This window comes from Alligator sinensis, unplaced genomic scaffold (assembly GCF_000455745.1).
Source record: "Alligator sinensis unplaced genomic scaffold, ASM45574v1 scaffold37_1, whole genome shotgun sequence".
Lineage (NCBI taxonomy): Eukaryota > Metazoa > Chordata > Crocodylia > Alligatoridae > Alligator > Alligator sinensis.
The window spans coordinates 1,902,057-1,920,950 of record NW_005841955.1 but is presented as its reverse complement, the minus strand read 5'-3'; the positions used below and the strand labels follow the sequence as shown (position 1 = coordinate 1,920,950).

Here is an 18,894-nt window from a genome sequence, read left to right as displayed (position 1 = left end):
AATTGCTGCTTTGTCATCTTAAATTTTCAATAGCTTTCCTCCTATTCTGATGTTTAGGAATAGGAGTCTGTTGACTTGGTACATTTAGCAGCTGTGGAATCATAGAATGATAGTGTTGGATTAGATAACTAGGAAGCCCAAAGCATAATTGCAATTGCAGATAGCAAGGGACACGAAAGGTAACAAGAAGGGTTTCTACAAGTATGTCAGTAACAAGAGATACATCTACTCACATGTTTAAAGTTTGGTATGTGCTTAAGTATCTTACTGATTCTGAGCCAAGGAAATGAGTCTTTAAAATATAGCATTGTTTAAATAACTATTGAGGCTAGATTCTGAAAGCTCAAATGTTGTTGCTGAACAATTAGTTGATTTTGATAATCATTTACAGATTATCTACTGTTCTGATATAATCGCTCACTAATCACTTACTGTTCTAATATTATAATCATCAGGGATCCAGGTTTTCCATTCGCCATAGTAAAATGTGGATTCTCTCCTTTAAAAGAGAAAAACACGGGAAATGGTGGGTTTCCCCTTGCAGTCTGGTTGAGTTCCAGCCTGCAAGGGGCTGGGGGGAACAGGAGGAGGCCAATCAGTAGCGGGTGCCATGTACGTGTGTGCACGTACACGTACACATGGCCACCAGGCAGCCTGGAGAGCAGCTCCTGGCAATGGGGCAGGGGTGGGGGCAGGAGGGAATTGAGGCCCTATAGTGAGGGAGGAAGTGAGAATGGGAGTTCGGCAGGGCTGGAAATGCTGCCCAGCTGGGACAGTATGTGGGGCTTGTGACCCAGGGCCAGTATGTGTGGCCACAAAGCCCAGGCAGGGAGCAGGATGGAGCTGTGGGTGGCTTGTCCAGGGGCATGGTGGGGGATGCAGGCTGGCTCCCTGCTGCTGTGTGCACTTCTGGGGCCATGGGGGACACGATCCCCAGGTTTGTGCACAGGGTGGGGGTGGGTTGCCTGCTGCGGGCTTAGGCTCCCCGCCCTGCTGCCCTCCCCCCAGGGGACTCTGTGGCCCAGAAGGCAGGACCCAGTGTGGCAGGGCAGAGCGGGGTGGGGCAGTACGATGCCGAAACCATAAGCACACTGCCATGGCAAGGTGCCCCCTACCTGCCTGGCAGCAGTGGGGGTGGCAGTGCAGAGGGCACTTCAGTACACTTCTTGGTCCTCACCATGGTGGCACCTCTGCCCTGCTGCACTGGGTCCTGCCCGCTGGGCCACGGAGGCCCCAGGGGAAGTGCAGCAGGGTGGGGAGCCTGAGCCCACAGCAGCCCACTCAACTCCCCCCTGCATACTAATTTGGAAGGCACATGTCCCCTTATGGCCTCCCCCAGGAATGCATACAGCGGTGAGGAGTCCCCCCCCTCACCTGAGCCCACAGCAGGCAGCCCACACACACCCCTCCCCCATGGGCTTTGTGCCAGCTGTGCCACCCATGAGGGAAGGGGAGCCAGCTTCCATGCTCTGAGCAAAGGGGGCAGAGGGAGCTCTGATGTTCCAAGATAAAAAACCCAAAATCAAACACCAGAATTAGGGATAATAAAAAGTCCTTTTTCAAATACACAGGGAGTAAGAAAAAGGCACTGGGTAACGTGGGTCCCCTACAGGACAGCCTTGACAATCTGGTGATTGTAGCAAACGAAAAAGCTGACCTTTTTAATGAATTCTTTGCCTCCATATTCCTGAACAGGGACCAGGAACCCTACTAGGATTCCAGAGGGAGCCAGGGAAGGCACAGCCATGCCTAGGGTCAGGGATGACCTAGTTAGGAAACTTTTGGAGGGCTGGACATGTTTAAATCAGTAGGTTGATGCTATCCACCCAAGGGTGCTGAGGGAATTGGCAGGGGTCATAGTGGGGCCCCTAGCATGGCTTTATGAGTGCTCGTGGGGCTCTGGCCAGGTACCAGAGGATTGAAAAAGGCCAATGTGGTCCCCATTTACAAGAAGGGGAGCAAAGGAGGACCCGGGGAACTATAGGCCAGTCAGTCTTACCTTGGTCCTTGCGAAGACCTTTGAGAAAATTATCAAGGAGCACATCTGCAAGGACCCAGCAGGGGAGGTAATGCTCAGGGGCAACCAACACGGGTTCATTGAGGGCAGATCTTGCCTGACTAACCTGGTTTCCTTTTATGAGCAGGTCACAAAGTCCCTGGACAAGGACGTTGAGGTGGACATTGTCTTCCTGGACTTTAAGAAGGCCTTTGACACGGTTTCCCACCACATTCTCTTAAAAAAAACTAGGTGACTGCAGCACTGATGCCTACACAATCAGATGGGTGGAAAATTGACTAGACAGTCGCACCAAGAGAGTGGTGGTGGATGGGTCACTGTCAACCTGAAGGGATTGGAGGAATGTGGGCAGTGGAGTCCCCCAGGGCTCGGTCCTGGGGCCTGTACTGTTCAACATCTTTATCAGCGATCTGGATGTGGTTGTGGAAAGCACGCTGTCCAAATTCGCTGATGACACCAAGATGTGGGGCGAGGTGGGCATGCTGGAGGGGAGGGACAGAATCCAGCTAGATCTAGACAGGTTACAGAGGTAGGCAGATGAGAATAGGATGGAGTTCAATGCAGACAAGTGCAGGGTGCTACATCTAGGGAGAAGGAACCAGCAACACACCTATAGGCTGGGGAACACCCTTCTTGTCAACACAGTGGCAGAAAGGGATCTTGGAGTCCCTGTTGACTCCAGGATGAAAGTGAGCCACCAACGCGTGGAAGCAGTCAGTAAGGCTAGCCGCACCTTGTCGTGCATCTACAGATGCATCACAAGCAGGTCCAGGGAGGTGATCCTTCCCCTCTATGCAGCGCTGGTCAAGCCACAGTTGAAGTACTGCATCTAATTCTGGGTGCAGAATTGGATGCAGAATTGGATCCACATCCTTCAGGAGGGATGTGGCTAGCATTGAGAGGGTCCAAAGGAGGGCCACTTGCATGGTCAGGGGGCAGCAGGCAAGGCCCTACGAAGATAGACTAAAGGGCCTGAATCTATTCAGCCTCCACAAGAGAAGACTGAGAGGGGATCTGGTGGCCACTTACAAACTCACCAGGGGGGACCAGCGGAAATTGGGTGAGGCTGTTCCCTTGGGCACCACCGGGGGTTACTAGGAATAACCGCCACAAATTGTTAGAGAGAAGATTCAGGCTGGACATCAGGAGACATTCATTTAGTTAGGGCTGCCAGGTCTGGAATGGACTCCCAAGTGAGTGGGGCTCTCTCCTACCTTGGGGGCCTTCAAGAGGAGGCTGGACAGATATTTGGCTGGGGTGTTATCACCCCGGCACTCGTTCCTACCCAGGGCAGGGGGTTGGACCTGATGATCTATTTAGGTCCCTTCTGACCCTAAGCACTGTGAAACACCAAAATTTACAGGAATTTAGAATTTATTTTATTATAGTGATTGAGGTACTGCTAGGCTTTCATAATTACTTTTAAAATTGTAAATATATCAATAAAACCTTGTGTTCAACTGATACCTATGTATATGGTGGTGGTTCATTGTAATCATGAAAAAACATGGATTTTAGGGTTTTTAATCACGAGTATGAGCCATTTTTTTAAATAAGAGTATTTGCCATTTTTAAACAAAGAAAACCAGGATCCTTGATAATCATGCTTAAACAAAGACGAGCATCCCTCTCATAAACAAAGTGGCAGAATTCTTCTAACATTCTATTCTGCTAGAACTGATCCAAAAAGATGTTTTGCACAAAAAATGGAAAAAAAGTGTTTTTAAATTAAAATAATAGAATCACAGAAAAGTAGATCTAAAATATTCCTTCAGAGGTCATCTAGTTTAGCCCTCTGCTTGAGGCAGGGTGATCCCTATCTGAACCATCAAGTTGACACCAGTCAAGTGTCTGTCTAGCCTACTTTTGAAAATTTCCATGGATGGAGAATCCACAGCTCCTCCCAGTCTGAAAGAATTTCTCCTAATCAGAAAAAATGATGAGATGAAGGGTTCAAGTTGCTCTATATTCTGGACCCTTTGATAGTTGAAGTTCCTTTGGTTTCCATATGCACTAGTGATCACTTGGAGATTCCAGTGCTTACCCACCCTCATAGTGAATGTTTCGTTTCCCCCCCACAAAATTTTAATAAGATACTTTTCAAATATAGGAGACCAAATCAGAGTCTTCATAGATTAGCTAGTAATTTAGTGCCACTCCCCAGCAGTGAAAATGTCAAAGCTTTTAATACTCTAAATTATAGCATTTAAATATCATAACAAGATAAAACTCCAAACAAAACAGAGTAATAGTTTTTCAATGAAATACAAAGATAGATTCACCTTTCTAAAAAAATCAGACTAGTTAGCTTGATCACTTGAAGAAAGACAGTACCAATGAAGGACAAGATCATCTTTATCCTGACTCCCCTTGGGGATGTAATATAAAGTGAGCTATAAACTATAGAGCAGAAAATTGTGTGTTAAATGTATTGTGTATAAGTATTGCTACTCCATAGGGTGTTAATAAAGAGGACTGCCGTACCAGAGCATCACACTGAGCTGTATCCATCTACTGAAAGCACTGTCAACCACTACTTCCATAGTTTGGAGTGTTTCATAAATGAGCACTCTCTACTAATTGGCTTGTTTGTAAATATCTTCATAACAAGAATAGATCTGAGCATTTTTAACCTATTACATAGTTTCATTTTCATGCAAACCTATGCTGATGTAGCCTAACAAACAAGCCCATGAGACTGAGGTTTATTTTTTTAGGAGACTGAAGGTAAAATAAAACAGGTCTCTCCTTGTCCTCCCCACTGAGTTGACAGGCTTGAGGATTCCCTTCTTACTTCAGGAACACACACACATTTCAAATTGTTGTGCAGTATATTGGCAATGTCTTTCAGTTGAAGATGATTGTGTTCCATGATTGCTTTATCTATAGGTCCAAAGATAGCTGATGAGGTTGATCCATGATCAGCAGACTCTGTTGCAACTCAAGCACATATGTGCGTGCTGGAAAAGCCGTTTTCATGGGAGATGTCTGTGCATGATTTCTTTTATCATGGAGAAGCTGCTGCACATCAGCTTCCATATGGCTCTTGACAGAATGGGACCTTGATCCAATGAGAAGGAGGCCAAGACAATTGAAGAACTTGTTCCACTGTAGCCTTCATCTGTCTTTGCAGCTGCTGAGATTCTAACTTCCCCCTGCTCTGCCACTGAGGACTTGTAGACTCATGGCTGGGGGCTGGACAGGCTTATTATAATGGCAACCTGTACTCACCATGTCACAGCACTGTCGAAGAACATAGGTGGCTTTTCAGGAGGGAAAACATTGCCCTCACCTGTGCCCACCACATCCACTGCTTGGTCCACGACTGCTTATTCATCAGCTACCCCTGCTTATTTCAAGCTAAGATCATTCCACTGTCTGCCACCTGTGGATGTGCTGTGTAGCAGTACAACTCTGCCACTGTGCAGTATCAAGTGTGTAATGCTAAACTGCTGTATCATATAAATCCATAGCAGCTAGCTTACAGAAGAAACTCTGTATTTCCCAAAGCAGAGATTCTTTTTAAGAAAGAGCTCACAGATGCTTCCACCTACATTTTTAGAGAAATTTAAGAAAAAAAGTATAGTTTTACTAAGGCCTTTCTAAAAAAAACTAAAGAGAAGATTGCAATGGTATACACATGAAAAGAAACATAATGGTGTATGTTGGAAATACTTTGTTCTGACTCACAAAAAACACTGTTCATAAATGACTGATTGGAAATCTGATTTGGGTGGTCAGGATCTATTTGTATCAGTCTACTAGTCTGATTCACTTCAATGGCTTACAAAGGGCAAATTCCATCTCTTTGATATCAAGCATAATTGGGAGAGGAAAAGGAAAAAGGATATGGCCCTCAAAGCAAAATAAAAAAGGCTGCTGCAGGAACATGCAATGCTAAATGCCTTTCTAAAGTTAGGAATTACAAAGATGCCTAGTCTGACAGTTTAAAGAAGTGATTTTCATTTAAGATACTCTCCTTATCCCCACTGCACTAAACTAATCCTTCTCATTCCGTTTCACAGTAGTGTGTCTACACCAAACGCTTACTGCACAGGTGACTAATTAACTGGATAGTAAACATTTCAGTGTCTACAAACTTTTCAGTGTCTACATGTGCACCCCTATTAGGGCACACGAAACAAACTCTGCAGCAGGGTAGTACTTGTGAATATAAGTACTACCCTGCTGCAGTGTTTTTTCATGTGCAGCAGTGCACATGTAGATGCCAACCCAGCTGGCTAGGGTATTAAGGGTACCTCTGTGCAGGGAAGCTGCTTGCCAGCTAACCCCACACTGAAGCACCCTTGTGCTCCAGTCAGCCACTCTGCAGTAGATTAACTGCAGCTCCAGGCTGGCAGGATGAACCCCTGGGCTCCCTGCCAGCCAGGACTCCTGTGACCAGGCTCAATGTGCTGTGGTCTGGGTGCACATGCAAATGGTGTGCCTGGTAGCTTCCTGGGAGCAATGAACTGTGGAGCAATAAGTTCTGCAATTTATTGCTGCACCTTACTGGCACATATAGATGAACGAACTGACTAGCTTTGTCTCCTCTACCAACATAGAACAGAATGTATCACAAGAATTTAGAATTCAAAATTGAGGAAACCTCACCACAGCTCTGCTCAGTGTGGCACTTTTAATCATAAGGGTGGAATAAAAAGGGAAGCAGGAAATTGAGGAGCTTAGCAGCTCACCCCTCCGGGCCCAGATATTTCTTCATGGCTGCAACACGTCTAGTTCTCTGCTCTACACGAGGAGTTCTATGGTCCTGAATGTACCAGGACAGAAGAACTTAAAAGCTGCAAAACATCAAGACATGCACATGTTCTAGTTTAAATGCTGTATATGCTCCTCCTCCAACACGCAAACATTTATACAGGTTGGTGAAAAATGTCAGCCCTACACTTCAGAAAGGCCAGCATCCCTCAAGGGAATGTTCATTAGGTCCATTCTCAAGGAAGCTTTTATTCACACAAAGAACCCCACTATTATTGGCTTCTAACATTCCCATTCAGAGGAAGGTTTTTAAAAACTTGTGGCCAAGCAAAGACTTAATTTCCCCTAACCATTTAGATCATGGGAAGGACTCTCTGTTCAAATGAGTTTATACATGTCCTCTTAAATCTGATCCCCACTATAAATAACATTATTTTCCATGTGAAGCTCCAACATCCCCCTTGGCTGTCTAAAACCTCCTGCCTCCCTTCCCTATATTTTTGATAACAATAAACATTAAAAGTCAAAGTGCTAAACTGGCTCAGCTGGTTGTGAGAAAGGGGAGATTCACTCTGCCACACAACACCAGCTCAGGTTCCTGTTATGACAAACTGGAAAATATGATTAATTTCTCTTAATATTGTCCATGTCTCTGTGCATCTGTTTATAAGGAGAGATCAAAAGCATTTATTAAGCGGACCAAACAGGAAAGGCAAAAGAATTACACATATAATAGTCCCCAAAGAAACCATGGAAAAGCTGTTATTTGGGGAATATACCCTGTCAGGCTCTGAGTTTATTCTTTCCAAAGCTAAGACTAGAATTAAAGCAGGAGACTAAGCCTGCAGGACGTCAGACTTAGAAGAGGAAAGGGTTTTAATTAAGCTAAGAGAGGATGTCCAGGAAACGTTATTGCGTGCTAACAAGGATGCAAGGAGACATGCAAACATCCTGAGAATCAGGGCTGGCAGCAAAAAGACTGAATTTTGCCTCTGTAGACCTGGAAGCACTAACTGTTGTCTACTGAAAGACTTGGGGAACAGGTAGTTGGTTATTTCATTTCTTCAATTTGCTATTCTAAGCACTGTGATCCTTTTGTCATGCTAACCACCAGGGATCCTGGTTTTCCATTTCCCACAGAAAAAGAGAGAAAACCATGGATTTCCCCTTTTTATCAGAGAAAACATGGATTTCTCCTTTTAGCAGAGAAACCTGTGGATTCCTTGCTTTTGCAAAGAGCGCTGCAGGCTGGTTGAGCTCCAGCCTGCAAAACCTGTTTGCAAACAGGACGGGAAACCCCCAGCCCTGCCTGGAGAGGGAGGGGGAGAGGGAAGGGTGGGGCCTGAGATTCTGTCAGCCATGGTTCTGCTCAGTTCAGCTTCACTCTTTGCTCCAGGAGCCTGAGGTAAGTGGGGCTTGCAGGGGCCTGGGGGCCCCTCAGGCAGGGCTAGGGGATTGTGGGTCATGGCTAGGGGGCACTGGCAGGGCTGGGGGGAGCCAGCCCTGGCCCCACCTGAGCAGGCAGCAGCGGGGGGGGAGCCGGTTCCATGCTGCTTCTGCTGCAGCTGCCTGCTGCTGGGGGCAGGAAGCTGCCCTGGCAGCTGGGGACCCCCTTCAGCAGGGCTGAGGGGCAGGGGCTGTAGTTGGGGGCAAGCGACACAAGTAGGATGGGGGGGCTGTTGTGGGGGCAGTGAAGGGCACCAGCAGGGCTAGGGGGGCTGCAGGGGACTTTTAATTTTAATAATGGATTTGGGGGGGTTTATCAGAGCATTTTTGTGATTTTTAGGCAGCGAATTTGTGATTTTTTGGCAGAGAAAACCAAGATCCCTGGTTAATCACACTTTGTGTTGAAATAATTTCTTATGCGTTGCTGCCTATTATTCTTGACCACAGGCTTCCAAAGCAAAGCTCCTACGTATTTACCTGAACATGTATGGGTTCAGGCCCTGCAGTAGCTTATCCCTCTGAAAGACGGGTAGATTACCTTGGCTTAGCCTTTCTTTACCATGTGAAAAATATGCAGCCAGGCACTTGGTGCACAGTAGCTGATGGGCTGTAGGTCTCCCACCCTAGTTTATCTCACAGTAACTTGTGCCTGTAGCTTTGTACATACACTAGTTCTTCTATAGGACTTTTGAAGACTTTAATTTTTCAATATAACATCCCAAGCAAAAGCAACTTGAAAAATCCTTAACTTTCTTTCCTAGTTATAGACTGTCTATTGTTTGCCTACTTGTACACACCGAAGTCACGCTACTGGCAGTGAATGCATCCTGGGCACCAAAATGAAGCTTGTAGGTTAAGACAGTGTCTTGGATGTAAGTCTTGAAAAAGTATGTAAAGGTTACCAGATAGAAATACCCAAACAAAAGGGACAAATGCAACTTTTGGATGCATCAAGGGTAGAAACAAGAAAAGAATCCTGCCTATGCTACTGGAAAGACTGCAGCTAGAATGCAAGCTGGATCTGCTGTCCATGCTTCAAGGAGGAAATAGTAAGGAAAGTTCACAGAAGTACCTCAAACAATTCAGATGAAAAACTTGCTTTGCAAGGCAAGGCTCAAATAGGTCAGCTTATTGAAAGTGATTAAATCTGCAGGCAGGTTCTTGCACAGAAAGGAGATGAAGGTACTTCTAAACCATGTGGGGAGTGATTCACCTGCTGGAATCATCTAGGCACATCTTGCTTAATTCCTTGCTACTACGGTAGCACCCAGCAATGTTTGCATCTTTTCTCTCCTGCTTTTTGCCTCCTGCCATGCCTTTTAAGCTCCCAAAGTATTCCTGTCCTTGGGTTCAATACTCTTTTGGGGCTGAATGTTAGTGTAGGTAAGAGGCAAGATTTTTTGTGGTATTTTACTGGATCCACTGTATAGTTAAGAGCGCTGTTGAACAAGCTTTCAGGCATCATGGGCACCTGTACACATGCAGAGAAGCTGCTGTGACACACTACAGGTACTCCTCACTTAACGACCTACCTGTTTAACGACTGCGCGGACTTACGACCAGCTCTCCGTAGAGTCGTAGAGCTGGTCAGCAGCGCGGCATCTCAGCGTCAAGCTGAGGGGGACGTGGAGCTGAGCCCGGCACCCTCCAGCGCGGCGTCTCAGCGTCAAGCTGAGGGGGATGTGGAGCTGAGCCCGGCACCCTCCAGCCGGCTCCGTGAACCCACGAGGGGGGAGAAGCACCCACCCGGAGGGCAGCGGCCAGGACTCTCCGCCATGGCCAGCGCCTTCCCGTCCCCGGCTGTTTCCCTGGGGGCTGACTGCGGTTGGTAAGGGGCAGCTCCTCGCTTATCGACCAATTTGCTTAACGACCGAGTCGTAGGAACGGAACTCGGTTGTTAAGTGAGGAGTGCCTGTATAATCACAACACGTGGGAGCATACTCGATTAACTGTGGTAATTACCACACTCCCCAACAAACACCAGCATCACGTGTATCAACATCCCCATGCTGAAAAATGGTGATAAGGGCATTTTAACTGAAGCTCAAATGAGCTATAGTTAAAGCACCCCCAATGCCATTTTGTCTCAGGTCACCTGACCAGCTAGCTACCCAAATATTTCACTTTGATTTGAACTGATTAGTGGGGAGCAAGCCTCCTAATGTCTTCTTGTCTACAAAACTGCTCATTCAAAATCCTGGTTTGGTCCTCTGCATTAAAACTAAGTTCTCAACAAATGGAATGGCCCGTTTATTTCAACTGCAGTGAAATAAGAACACTTTTCAAGTACACACACAGGGCAGTCCCACAGAAATAAAATGAATAGATTTCTCAAAAACAGAGATCTGGGGTTCTATTCGGTAGTGCTTGAGGAAAAATCAGATATAAACTCAGTTCTTTGCTTTTATTCAAGCATGAAACATGAGTAGCCATGTGTTCTTTTACAGGCCTAATGACAGCATTGCGCAGGCAAGGGTGAAGCAGTGATACAGGAGATGACAAGTGGCTAGGAAGCCAAGACATTTTAATAAAAAAAATACTTTAACTCTTCAAAATTGACTAAATCTGGCTCATATAAAAAAAAAACTAAGACCGAGCTCTGGTTTCATTGACTTAAACTTTGTAAGTATGAGCAAGTAGAAATTTCACACCTTCCCCAGCACTCAAGGTATTTAATTTGTGGATTTTTTGCTAAAAGTTTGCCAGTCTTACAGTTTAGAAAGAAAAGGATTTCTTCTTAATCCAAGTAGTACCTGAATATAAAATCAATCACAACTGAAATGGCTACTCCATGGTGCAAAGGTAATAAGATGAACTCTAAGAACATAGAATATGCTTAATATATTCTAGATGACCACAAAGCAATGTAATAACTGCTTTATTGGTTACAGTTAAACCCATTACAGTTAAATATTGATCCCAAACATGAAACCAGCCATTTTTGATTAAGACAAGGTATTCTTTAAGAGTTCCATGGACCTGAATGGAGAGATGCTAGTTAAGGAGTCATCTTGTAAACTGGAATCATTGCTGTTTCTTCGGCATCGCAGCTGCATACAGCTCATAAAGACCATAGACTGATCCTGAAGTGAAAGAAACATGATTAGAAAGTTTAGAGAGAGAAGCAAGCCAATTTGCTTTAGGTTTGCCCTTATTTTGTAACTTGTTAATTGCAGTCTAGAGGCTGTTGGCTTCACTAAGAGACATGACTAATATCTGCCATACTTAGTAGAACTGTGCAAAGCTTCAGTCGCTGATTCATTTCGGAGGAGATTCAGCGTGGCAGCCAAAACTCCGAATCCAAATTGAAATCAGGAGACCCTTTAAACTCTCCAAATCGAATTGGATGCCTCTGAATCAATTTAGAGAGATTCGATGATTTGGCCATAAACACAGCTTTACATGTTTTTTCTGAGTACCTCAAGGAATGAGGCATGGCTCATGAATGCTGAGATGGTGGGGCAGATGGAGTGTGGGAATCAGAATCGAAATCAGGGATAGTGATCCGAATCAGTGAACTGGATCACTGTCCCCCAAATCTGAATTGAATACAGCCCGCTTCCCACATCCCAATACTTAGTAGCAAATGTACATTAGCTACAAAAGGCTATTTATTCCTTCTTTTGAGCAATTCATGACAAATTAGAACTCCAAAATATGAAAAGTAATTCCCTTCGGAATAAAAATCCATAACAAAAAAAGATTCTATCCAGGAAAGGCAGTAAATACCAGAAGCATCAATCTGCAATAAAAACCACAGTAAACAGCCATAGTACAACCATGTGGTCCCATGCAGACATTTTGCTGCAGCTCTATATATCCCTGCTTAATTAAAAAACCCTCATCTTCCATGTGGGGGAGGGGGGGGGACCCTAACCCTGCAAAGTATCCAGGTTCTTCTGTGTATATGCTCAACAGGAAGAGAGTGGTTTTCTATTAGTAAAAATTAGAGTGAATATAAAAATTTAGTTTACATTTATTGGAAAGATGCTTAGCCTCGTTATGGCAGACAATTATAGAATCATAGAATCTAAAAGATCAGAACAGACCTGTAAGTTCATCAAGTCCACCCCCTGCCATGGGCAGGAGGTTACTGGGCTCAAACGAGCTGAACGAAGTGTTTGTCCATCCTCCTCTTAAACACCTCCAAGGATGGTGACTGCACCACCTCTGCTGGAAGCGTGTTCCAGATACCCTTATGGAAAAGTTTTTCCTAATGTCCAACCTAAATTTTCCTCAATTAGCTTGTGCCTGTTGGTCCTCCCCAGGCCCCTATCCATGTGGGTGGCCCTTCTCTGTACCCTTTTGAGCTTATCCACATCCTTCCTGAAGTGCGGTGCCCAGCACTGGACACAGTACACCAACTGTGGCCTCACCAATGCCAAACGGAGTGGGAGGAGCACCTCTCTAGATCTGTTTGCAACACACCGGATGATACACGCCAGAATTCTATTTGCCCTGCCGGCGACTTCATCGTGCTGTTGGCTCATATTCATCTTCTGGTCAATTGTCACCCCCAGGTCCCTTTCAGATGCAGTGCCAGCCAGTGGACCACCACTCATCATATAGTTGTGGTGAAGGTTCTTCCTACCCAGATGAAGGACCTGGCACTTGTCCCTATTGAACCTCACCTAATTACATTCAGCCCATAGGACCAGCCTGTCAAGGTCCTCTTGGATCCTTATTCTATCCTCAGATGTGCCCACAGCTTGGTGTCATCCGCAAACTTAATCACTGCACTTTCCACCCTGTCATCCAAAGTCACTGATGAAGATGTTAAAGAGCATGGGCCCAAGCACGAATCCCTGGGGGACACCACTGGAGATGGCCCTCCAGGATGAGGCCATCCCATCAATTACAACTCTCTGAGATCAGCCTCTGAGCCAATTTCCAACCCACCTCACTGTAGACTGATCTAGGCCAGCGCCCTCTGGCTTAACTGAAAGGATCTCATGGGAAACAGTTATCAAAGGCCTTGCTGAAGTCTAGAAATGTAGGCTCAGTAGAAAGAACTGCACAAGATTTACAACTGCCATCAAAGATAAACTTAAAATATACATCTTTTAAGAACTGAAACAAATTGCTTAATCAAAATTTAATATTAAGGCTTACCAAAAATTGTAATTGCCATTGTGGTCCTATACAGCAAATGATCCATTACCCCACCCTTAAGGTGTACTGGAAGTCCATTATCCTCCTAAGAGAAATAAAACCACAGCAGTACAGTGGTGCACAAAAGCTGCTTTTACATTAAGCTAGCCATATGTTTACACAATTTATAGTTCAAGCAATATTAGGTTGTTAGTGCCTTAAATGCAATCGATCCTTTACAATTAGTTCTCTTTATTTCAGGAAGTCTTTCCTAGCCAGTATGCTGCATCATAGATTTTTCTTTAAACAATTACTTACTCGAGTCAACATAGTCCTTCAAGTTATTTTTGCAGCCAAAAGTTGTCTCGACATCTAGGGCTCAGTGAACAACTGTTCACCATGGCACCCTTGGGGAAAACTAGGAGTAATGGTCACAAACGCCTGAAAGATGGTTTCAGGCTCGTTTCAGGCTCAACATTAGGAAAAACTACTTCACAACTAGGGTGTCCAGACTGTGACCATTACTCCTAGTTTTCCCCAAGGGTGCCATGGTGAACAGTTGTTCACCAAGCCCTAGATGTATGCTTCAGATGTAGCGGTAAGCTGCTACCAAGTCCCCTCTCAGGCTTCTCTTTTTCAGGCTGAAGAGTCCCAGGTCCCTCAGCCTTTTCTCACATAGCTTGTCGTGCAAGTCTCTGATCATATGAGTGGCCCTTCTCTGGACTCTTTCAAGCTTTACCATGTCCTTTTTAAGGTGCAGAGCCCAGAACTGGATGAAGTACTCCAGCTGCGGTCTCACCAGTGCTGAGTAGAGCAGGAGAATCATTTCTTTGCAATGGTTTTGCTGGACATACATCAACTGATGCATGCCAAGGTATTCTTGGCCCTGCTGGCTACAGCATTGCACTGCCTGCTCATATTCATACTGTGGTCAATTATTACCCCCAGGTCTGTGGTGGCCAGTGATGGGGGATCTTCAGTCCTGCTGCCTGATGAGAGGCAGCAGTTGCACAAGCACGCATGACACAAGTTTTGCCGGTGAGCAGCTAGGGGTGCAAGGCCCCAGAACCCCCCTGCACCTACCTCCTTAACAGCTGGCAGGCTTTGTGGCCCCAGCAGGGCCTGGCAGCCAGGCCTGCAGTGGTTTCCCACCCCCTCTGCCCCAAGATGGACATAGTTGCACAAGCACCCATGACATGAGTTTTGCCTGCCTATGACCAGAGGTGCAGGGCCCCAGAACCCCTGCACCTATCTCGCTGACAGCTGGCAAGCTTTGTGGCCTCAGCAGGGGCTAGCAGACCTGCAGCTTTCACCCTGCTGCGCCTTAACACAGTGTCACCTATGTCATGAGTTTCGCTTGTCTGCAGCTTGAGGTGCAGTTTCCCCCAAACCCCTAAATCTATCTCCTTGAAACTTGGCAGGCTTTGTGGTCTCCACAGGGGCTAGGATACCTGCAGTTTTGACCCCACTGTGGCTTAACACATACATGTGACATGAGTTTCTCTCTCAAGACTTTGGGGTGCAGTTTCTCTGAACTCCCTGCACCTATCTTCTTGAAACTTGGCACACTTTATGCCCTCAGAAGGGGCTACCATTTCCACAAGTTTTATCCAAATCTGGCCAGAAATTACGTTACAAGGCTGTTTCAACCTTCCCCATTATAGCCTATGGGTGAAACGTAGAAACAGCGTTGAAACGGCGAAACGTTTCGACTTGCCTTGTTTTGTTTTGAGGCTGTTTCGACCATATCTGTTTCGACCTCGAAACAGGTCGAAACAAAACTGGTGGCAAAATTTCGCACAGCCCTAGTAATAATGTCACAAGTTTGAATGTACATTCAATACCTGAAAAAGCTTCTGCTTCTCTGGTACTCTATTTTTAAACTGCCTACATGAAGTAGTATTTATCGTCCTCTGAGAAGTCTGCTGGAGAATCTAAAACAAGAAATGTATAGTTTTAGAAGAGTATACTTTTAGCAAGATATTCTAGATATATTAAGTTTGAAGTGAAAGTACTTTTATTAATACTTAAAACTTTAGAAGCTAATTTATGCCTTTCACATAAAACTAGAACATGCTGTAAGAGAGGGGAAGGGGCTCCACTTCCAAAAATGTAGAAATGGTTACAGAATGACACCAGTGTTCGTCAACTGAAGGCACATTTCTTGAGTTTCTCCCACGCACACACCCACCTCCACCCACTAAAATGAGTCCATCCATCTGTTGTTTTTACTGGTTTAAAAAAAAAAAAAAGGGTAAAACATCATTTCTTCCAATTCGTCAAGAAGTCAAACCTGTGCAGGATGTGAAGATGGCAGTGCTAACTAGTTAAGTCTTCTTCTGCTCAGCCTTAACTTCCGTGCAAGCCTTGTGTCGCAATTCAAGTTAAAGAAGCCGAGCTACACACGCAATTGGTTTCATTTTGTTGCGAGTCATAAAGCGGCTACACAAGCCTAGGATCTCACTGTATTACCAGAGCTAACAGCAAAGTTTATATTATAGCTCTTTCTTGACAGTTTTTCCTTGACTCTAGGCTAAAAAGAAAAACCAACAAAACCCGCTGTACCTGATGTTTGAATGGGCTACTCAGTTACTACGAGTCTGACAGCAGACCACAAAAACACGGCCAATTCTTATACATGACACGCATACAACAGGCTCAGTGGCACACTACAGTGGCTTTAAGAGTCTCCAAGCACTTCCAGAGAGTGGCTGTGTGGAGGACAAAAAAAATCACAGACTAAATAATGACACTGGATTCATGGCACGTTATAACCTGCCTGCCAGCCAGTAACCCCAGGTAAACCTCTACAAGTTACCAGCTCCGGTCCATCACCAGGTCACCGCCCCCCCCATGTGCCTCCCTGCCGGCTGTTTGCCTGGCAGGGCCCCACACTCCTGCTCCTTCCAGGGGAGCACGACACAACAGCGGACTCTCCCTGTGCCTTAAGAACGCCGTATGTGCCTGAAAGCTGGCAAGGCACAGTTTTTCCAGCCATCCAGTTGGTCTCATAAGAGCTATCACACTTGCCCAAAGCAGCTGTTCTGCCCGTGTCCTTAGACCCACACGGTCACAGCCAGCCCCGGCGCTGCGCTCCCCGCCACGGGAGAGCCGGCTCTTCCCCGCGCAGGGAACTGCGCCATGAGCGCAGCGTCTGCCGGGCGCCGCCCGCCCGCTTCCTCCTCCGAGCCCAGGACAGCGCCTCGGGCCCGAGCTAGAAGCGGAGCAGGGCGCGCAGCGAGGCAGAGCCCGGAAGGCCCCAGCGGCGCTAGACCCCAGGCTCGGGACCGAGGGGACAGCGTTAGATGCGGCCCCGAGCGGGGTGGGGGGGGGAAGCCGGCCCGGCAGCGCTCACCAGCAGACCCCTCAGCATCTTGGCCCCTAGAGACATCCTGCCCGCTCTGCGGCAAGGACAGCGGAAGCGGAAGAGCCGTTCTGCCGGAAGACGCGCCCTACTACAGAGAGGAACGCGGGGGTGGCTAGAGCGGCCGCGGCGGCTACGCGGTATCAGGCCCCGCCCCCTCCGCGCCGAGCCCGAGGCCGGGCGGGGCCGGGCGGTGACGTCAGCCCTGGCCGAGGCACTAGGGGCAGCCGGCGGTGGCCGGCATTGGGGTGGGGAGCTGGTCTTCCCCTCGCCCTCGCAGCTCCCCTCAGGGGCTCTGGCAGCTAGGCTGTCGCAGGGTCCTGCTTGAGAAGCGCTGCCACACACCAGCCGCCTGCGAGCCCGAGCTCTTCTGAACTTGGCCTCAGTTCACTGCGGACGAGGATCCGGCAGCCATCGCGGTGCTGCTGGCTCCCTCGGATTTGCTGAGCAGGAGGAGGTCGACTCTTAAGGTCTGGCCCCTTTCTGAGGCATCTCAAACCTGCCGCGGCAACGTACTTGGGTGTCATTGCCCCTCCAAAGCCGCCCTTGCGATAGAAAGGTCTCCACAGCTTCACCTGTGCAGCCGCTAGAGGGCCGGCCACCAGCACCGCTCCTTCCGAATGAGAGCGCGTTCCTCCTTCGGGATCCGTGTGGGAGTGTTTTATGGAGAAATGAAAGAAATGTTTGAGAAAGCAGTACAGTGCTACAGTCAAGTAATAGGACTGGAAGCCTACCACTGCAGCTCGCTTTTCCATGTTATACCTTTCCAGTGCTAAGGGGTGGCTGTGGGGGTAAGCGCTTGGAGCTGTATGGATTTAAGGACCCCTGTACACGGAAAGTGGATCATGCAAGGCCGTTGCGCACCACGCTGCAGGCACTGATACACGGCTTCTGGCTCAGAGAGATCGTGTGCAGAGCAGGTTGTTTGAGTGCTTCACCACCTGGTACAATTTGTCTTGCGGTGGAGATATAGCCCTAAGGATTTAAGAAACCACATCCAAAATGCTACAGCATAGCTGTATCCAAGCTACCTTTCACCCCTGTGAGGAGCAGGGTAAGTCAACTCACCTGAGAGTCCACATTGCTACAGCTGGATTGTGCAGTATTTTGGCTCTGGGTATAGCATAGCTCAGGGGCCTTCAACCTTTTTGGGTCAGTGTACCCCGGCCCCCGGACGTGGAGCGGAGGGGTGTGTACAGCCGCCAGGGGTACACTGTTCCATGTCTGGCTGCCAGGGGTACACTGGCCCAAAAAGGTTGAAAAGCCCCGAGCTATGCTATACATGAAGGATCATGCATGGTGGCGCTCCGTCCTCACCTGCCTACACATACCCCCTAGGGCCTTCTCAAGTACCCCTGGGGGTACACATACCCCTGGTTGGCAATCCCTGGCATAGCTATTTTTAATCCCTGTGACAGAGGAGCAGGATAAATCAACTTGTGAAGTCCACATTCCTACAGCCAGATTGTTGTCAGCATCCAGCAGTGTAGATGTAACCTTTGAATCAGGGGTAGGAAACCTTTTTCACCTGCAGACTGGAATGACCCATGGGGGACAGCATGCTGGGGATGGGCAGGTGCCACCTGCACTTGTCTCCATGCTAGCACAGGGAGAGCACCTGCAGCCAAAGCCCCTGCCACTGAAGCCCCACATCTGTGGGTTGGATCCAGCCCATGAGCTGTAGGTTGCTTTAGATCCTCTAAATTCCCTCTTCACAGCTGCAAGAACTAAGGGCTTCTCCATTTTTGCTGATTCTGGGCATGTCTAAGTCTTACAGCACTAATTAGCTAGGCACCTGTCTGCATTTATTATGCCTGTGCCCCATCAGGATTCATGAACTATCTATTCCTATTCCTGTCTGGCCTGCACAGCCAGTAGCTCTTCTGAGAATGCAGGGGCAGACTCAACCCCCCAATAAAATACCAAGCAGAGAGGCAGTGGAAGCTCTTATCCAATAGCTAAGAACACTCACCTATGATTTGGAGATCCTGGTTCAACTTCCTCCTCCCAGATGAATGCTCTAGTCATCAGGCTATATGTTATTTTGGGAATAAGACTCCATCTTTCTCATTGAACATTTTCGCCTTCACGGGGAATAATTAAATATTCAATGGAACCAAGGATCTGGCTTCAAACTTACAAATGCATATTACTTGGTACAAAGAAGGTTGAGAACCACTGCTCTAAGATGAATTTGTAAACACTGATGGGCAGCCCCAACCCAGTGCCCCTCACACTCCCAACCTGCTGCCCCCCT

At 47.1% G+C, this 18,894-nt stretch overlaps 1 protein-coding gene across 1 annotated transcript; it reads right to left on the bottom strand.

The window, feature by feature from the left end:
- Positions 1-11,044: 11,044 nt before the first annotated feature.
- LOC102387169 (cytochrome c oxidase subunit 7A2, mitochondrial) lies at positions 11,045-16,785 on the bottom strand. The gene is made up of 4 exons (XM_006020474.2): positions 16,629-16,785; positions 15,118-15,207; positions 13,295-13,379; positions 11,045-11,265 (listed from the first exon to the last, which is right to left on the bottom strand). The coding sequence occupies exons 1-4, from the start codon at positions 16,662-16,664 to the stop codon at positions 11,207-11,209; spliced, it is 270 nt and encodes an 89-aa protein (XP_006020536.1). The 5' UTR covers positions 16,665-16,785; the 3' UTR covers positions 11,045-11,206.
- Between the last annotated feature and the right edge of the window lie 2,109 nt (positions 16,786-18,894).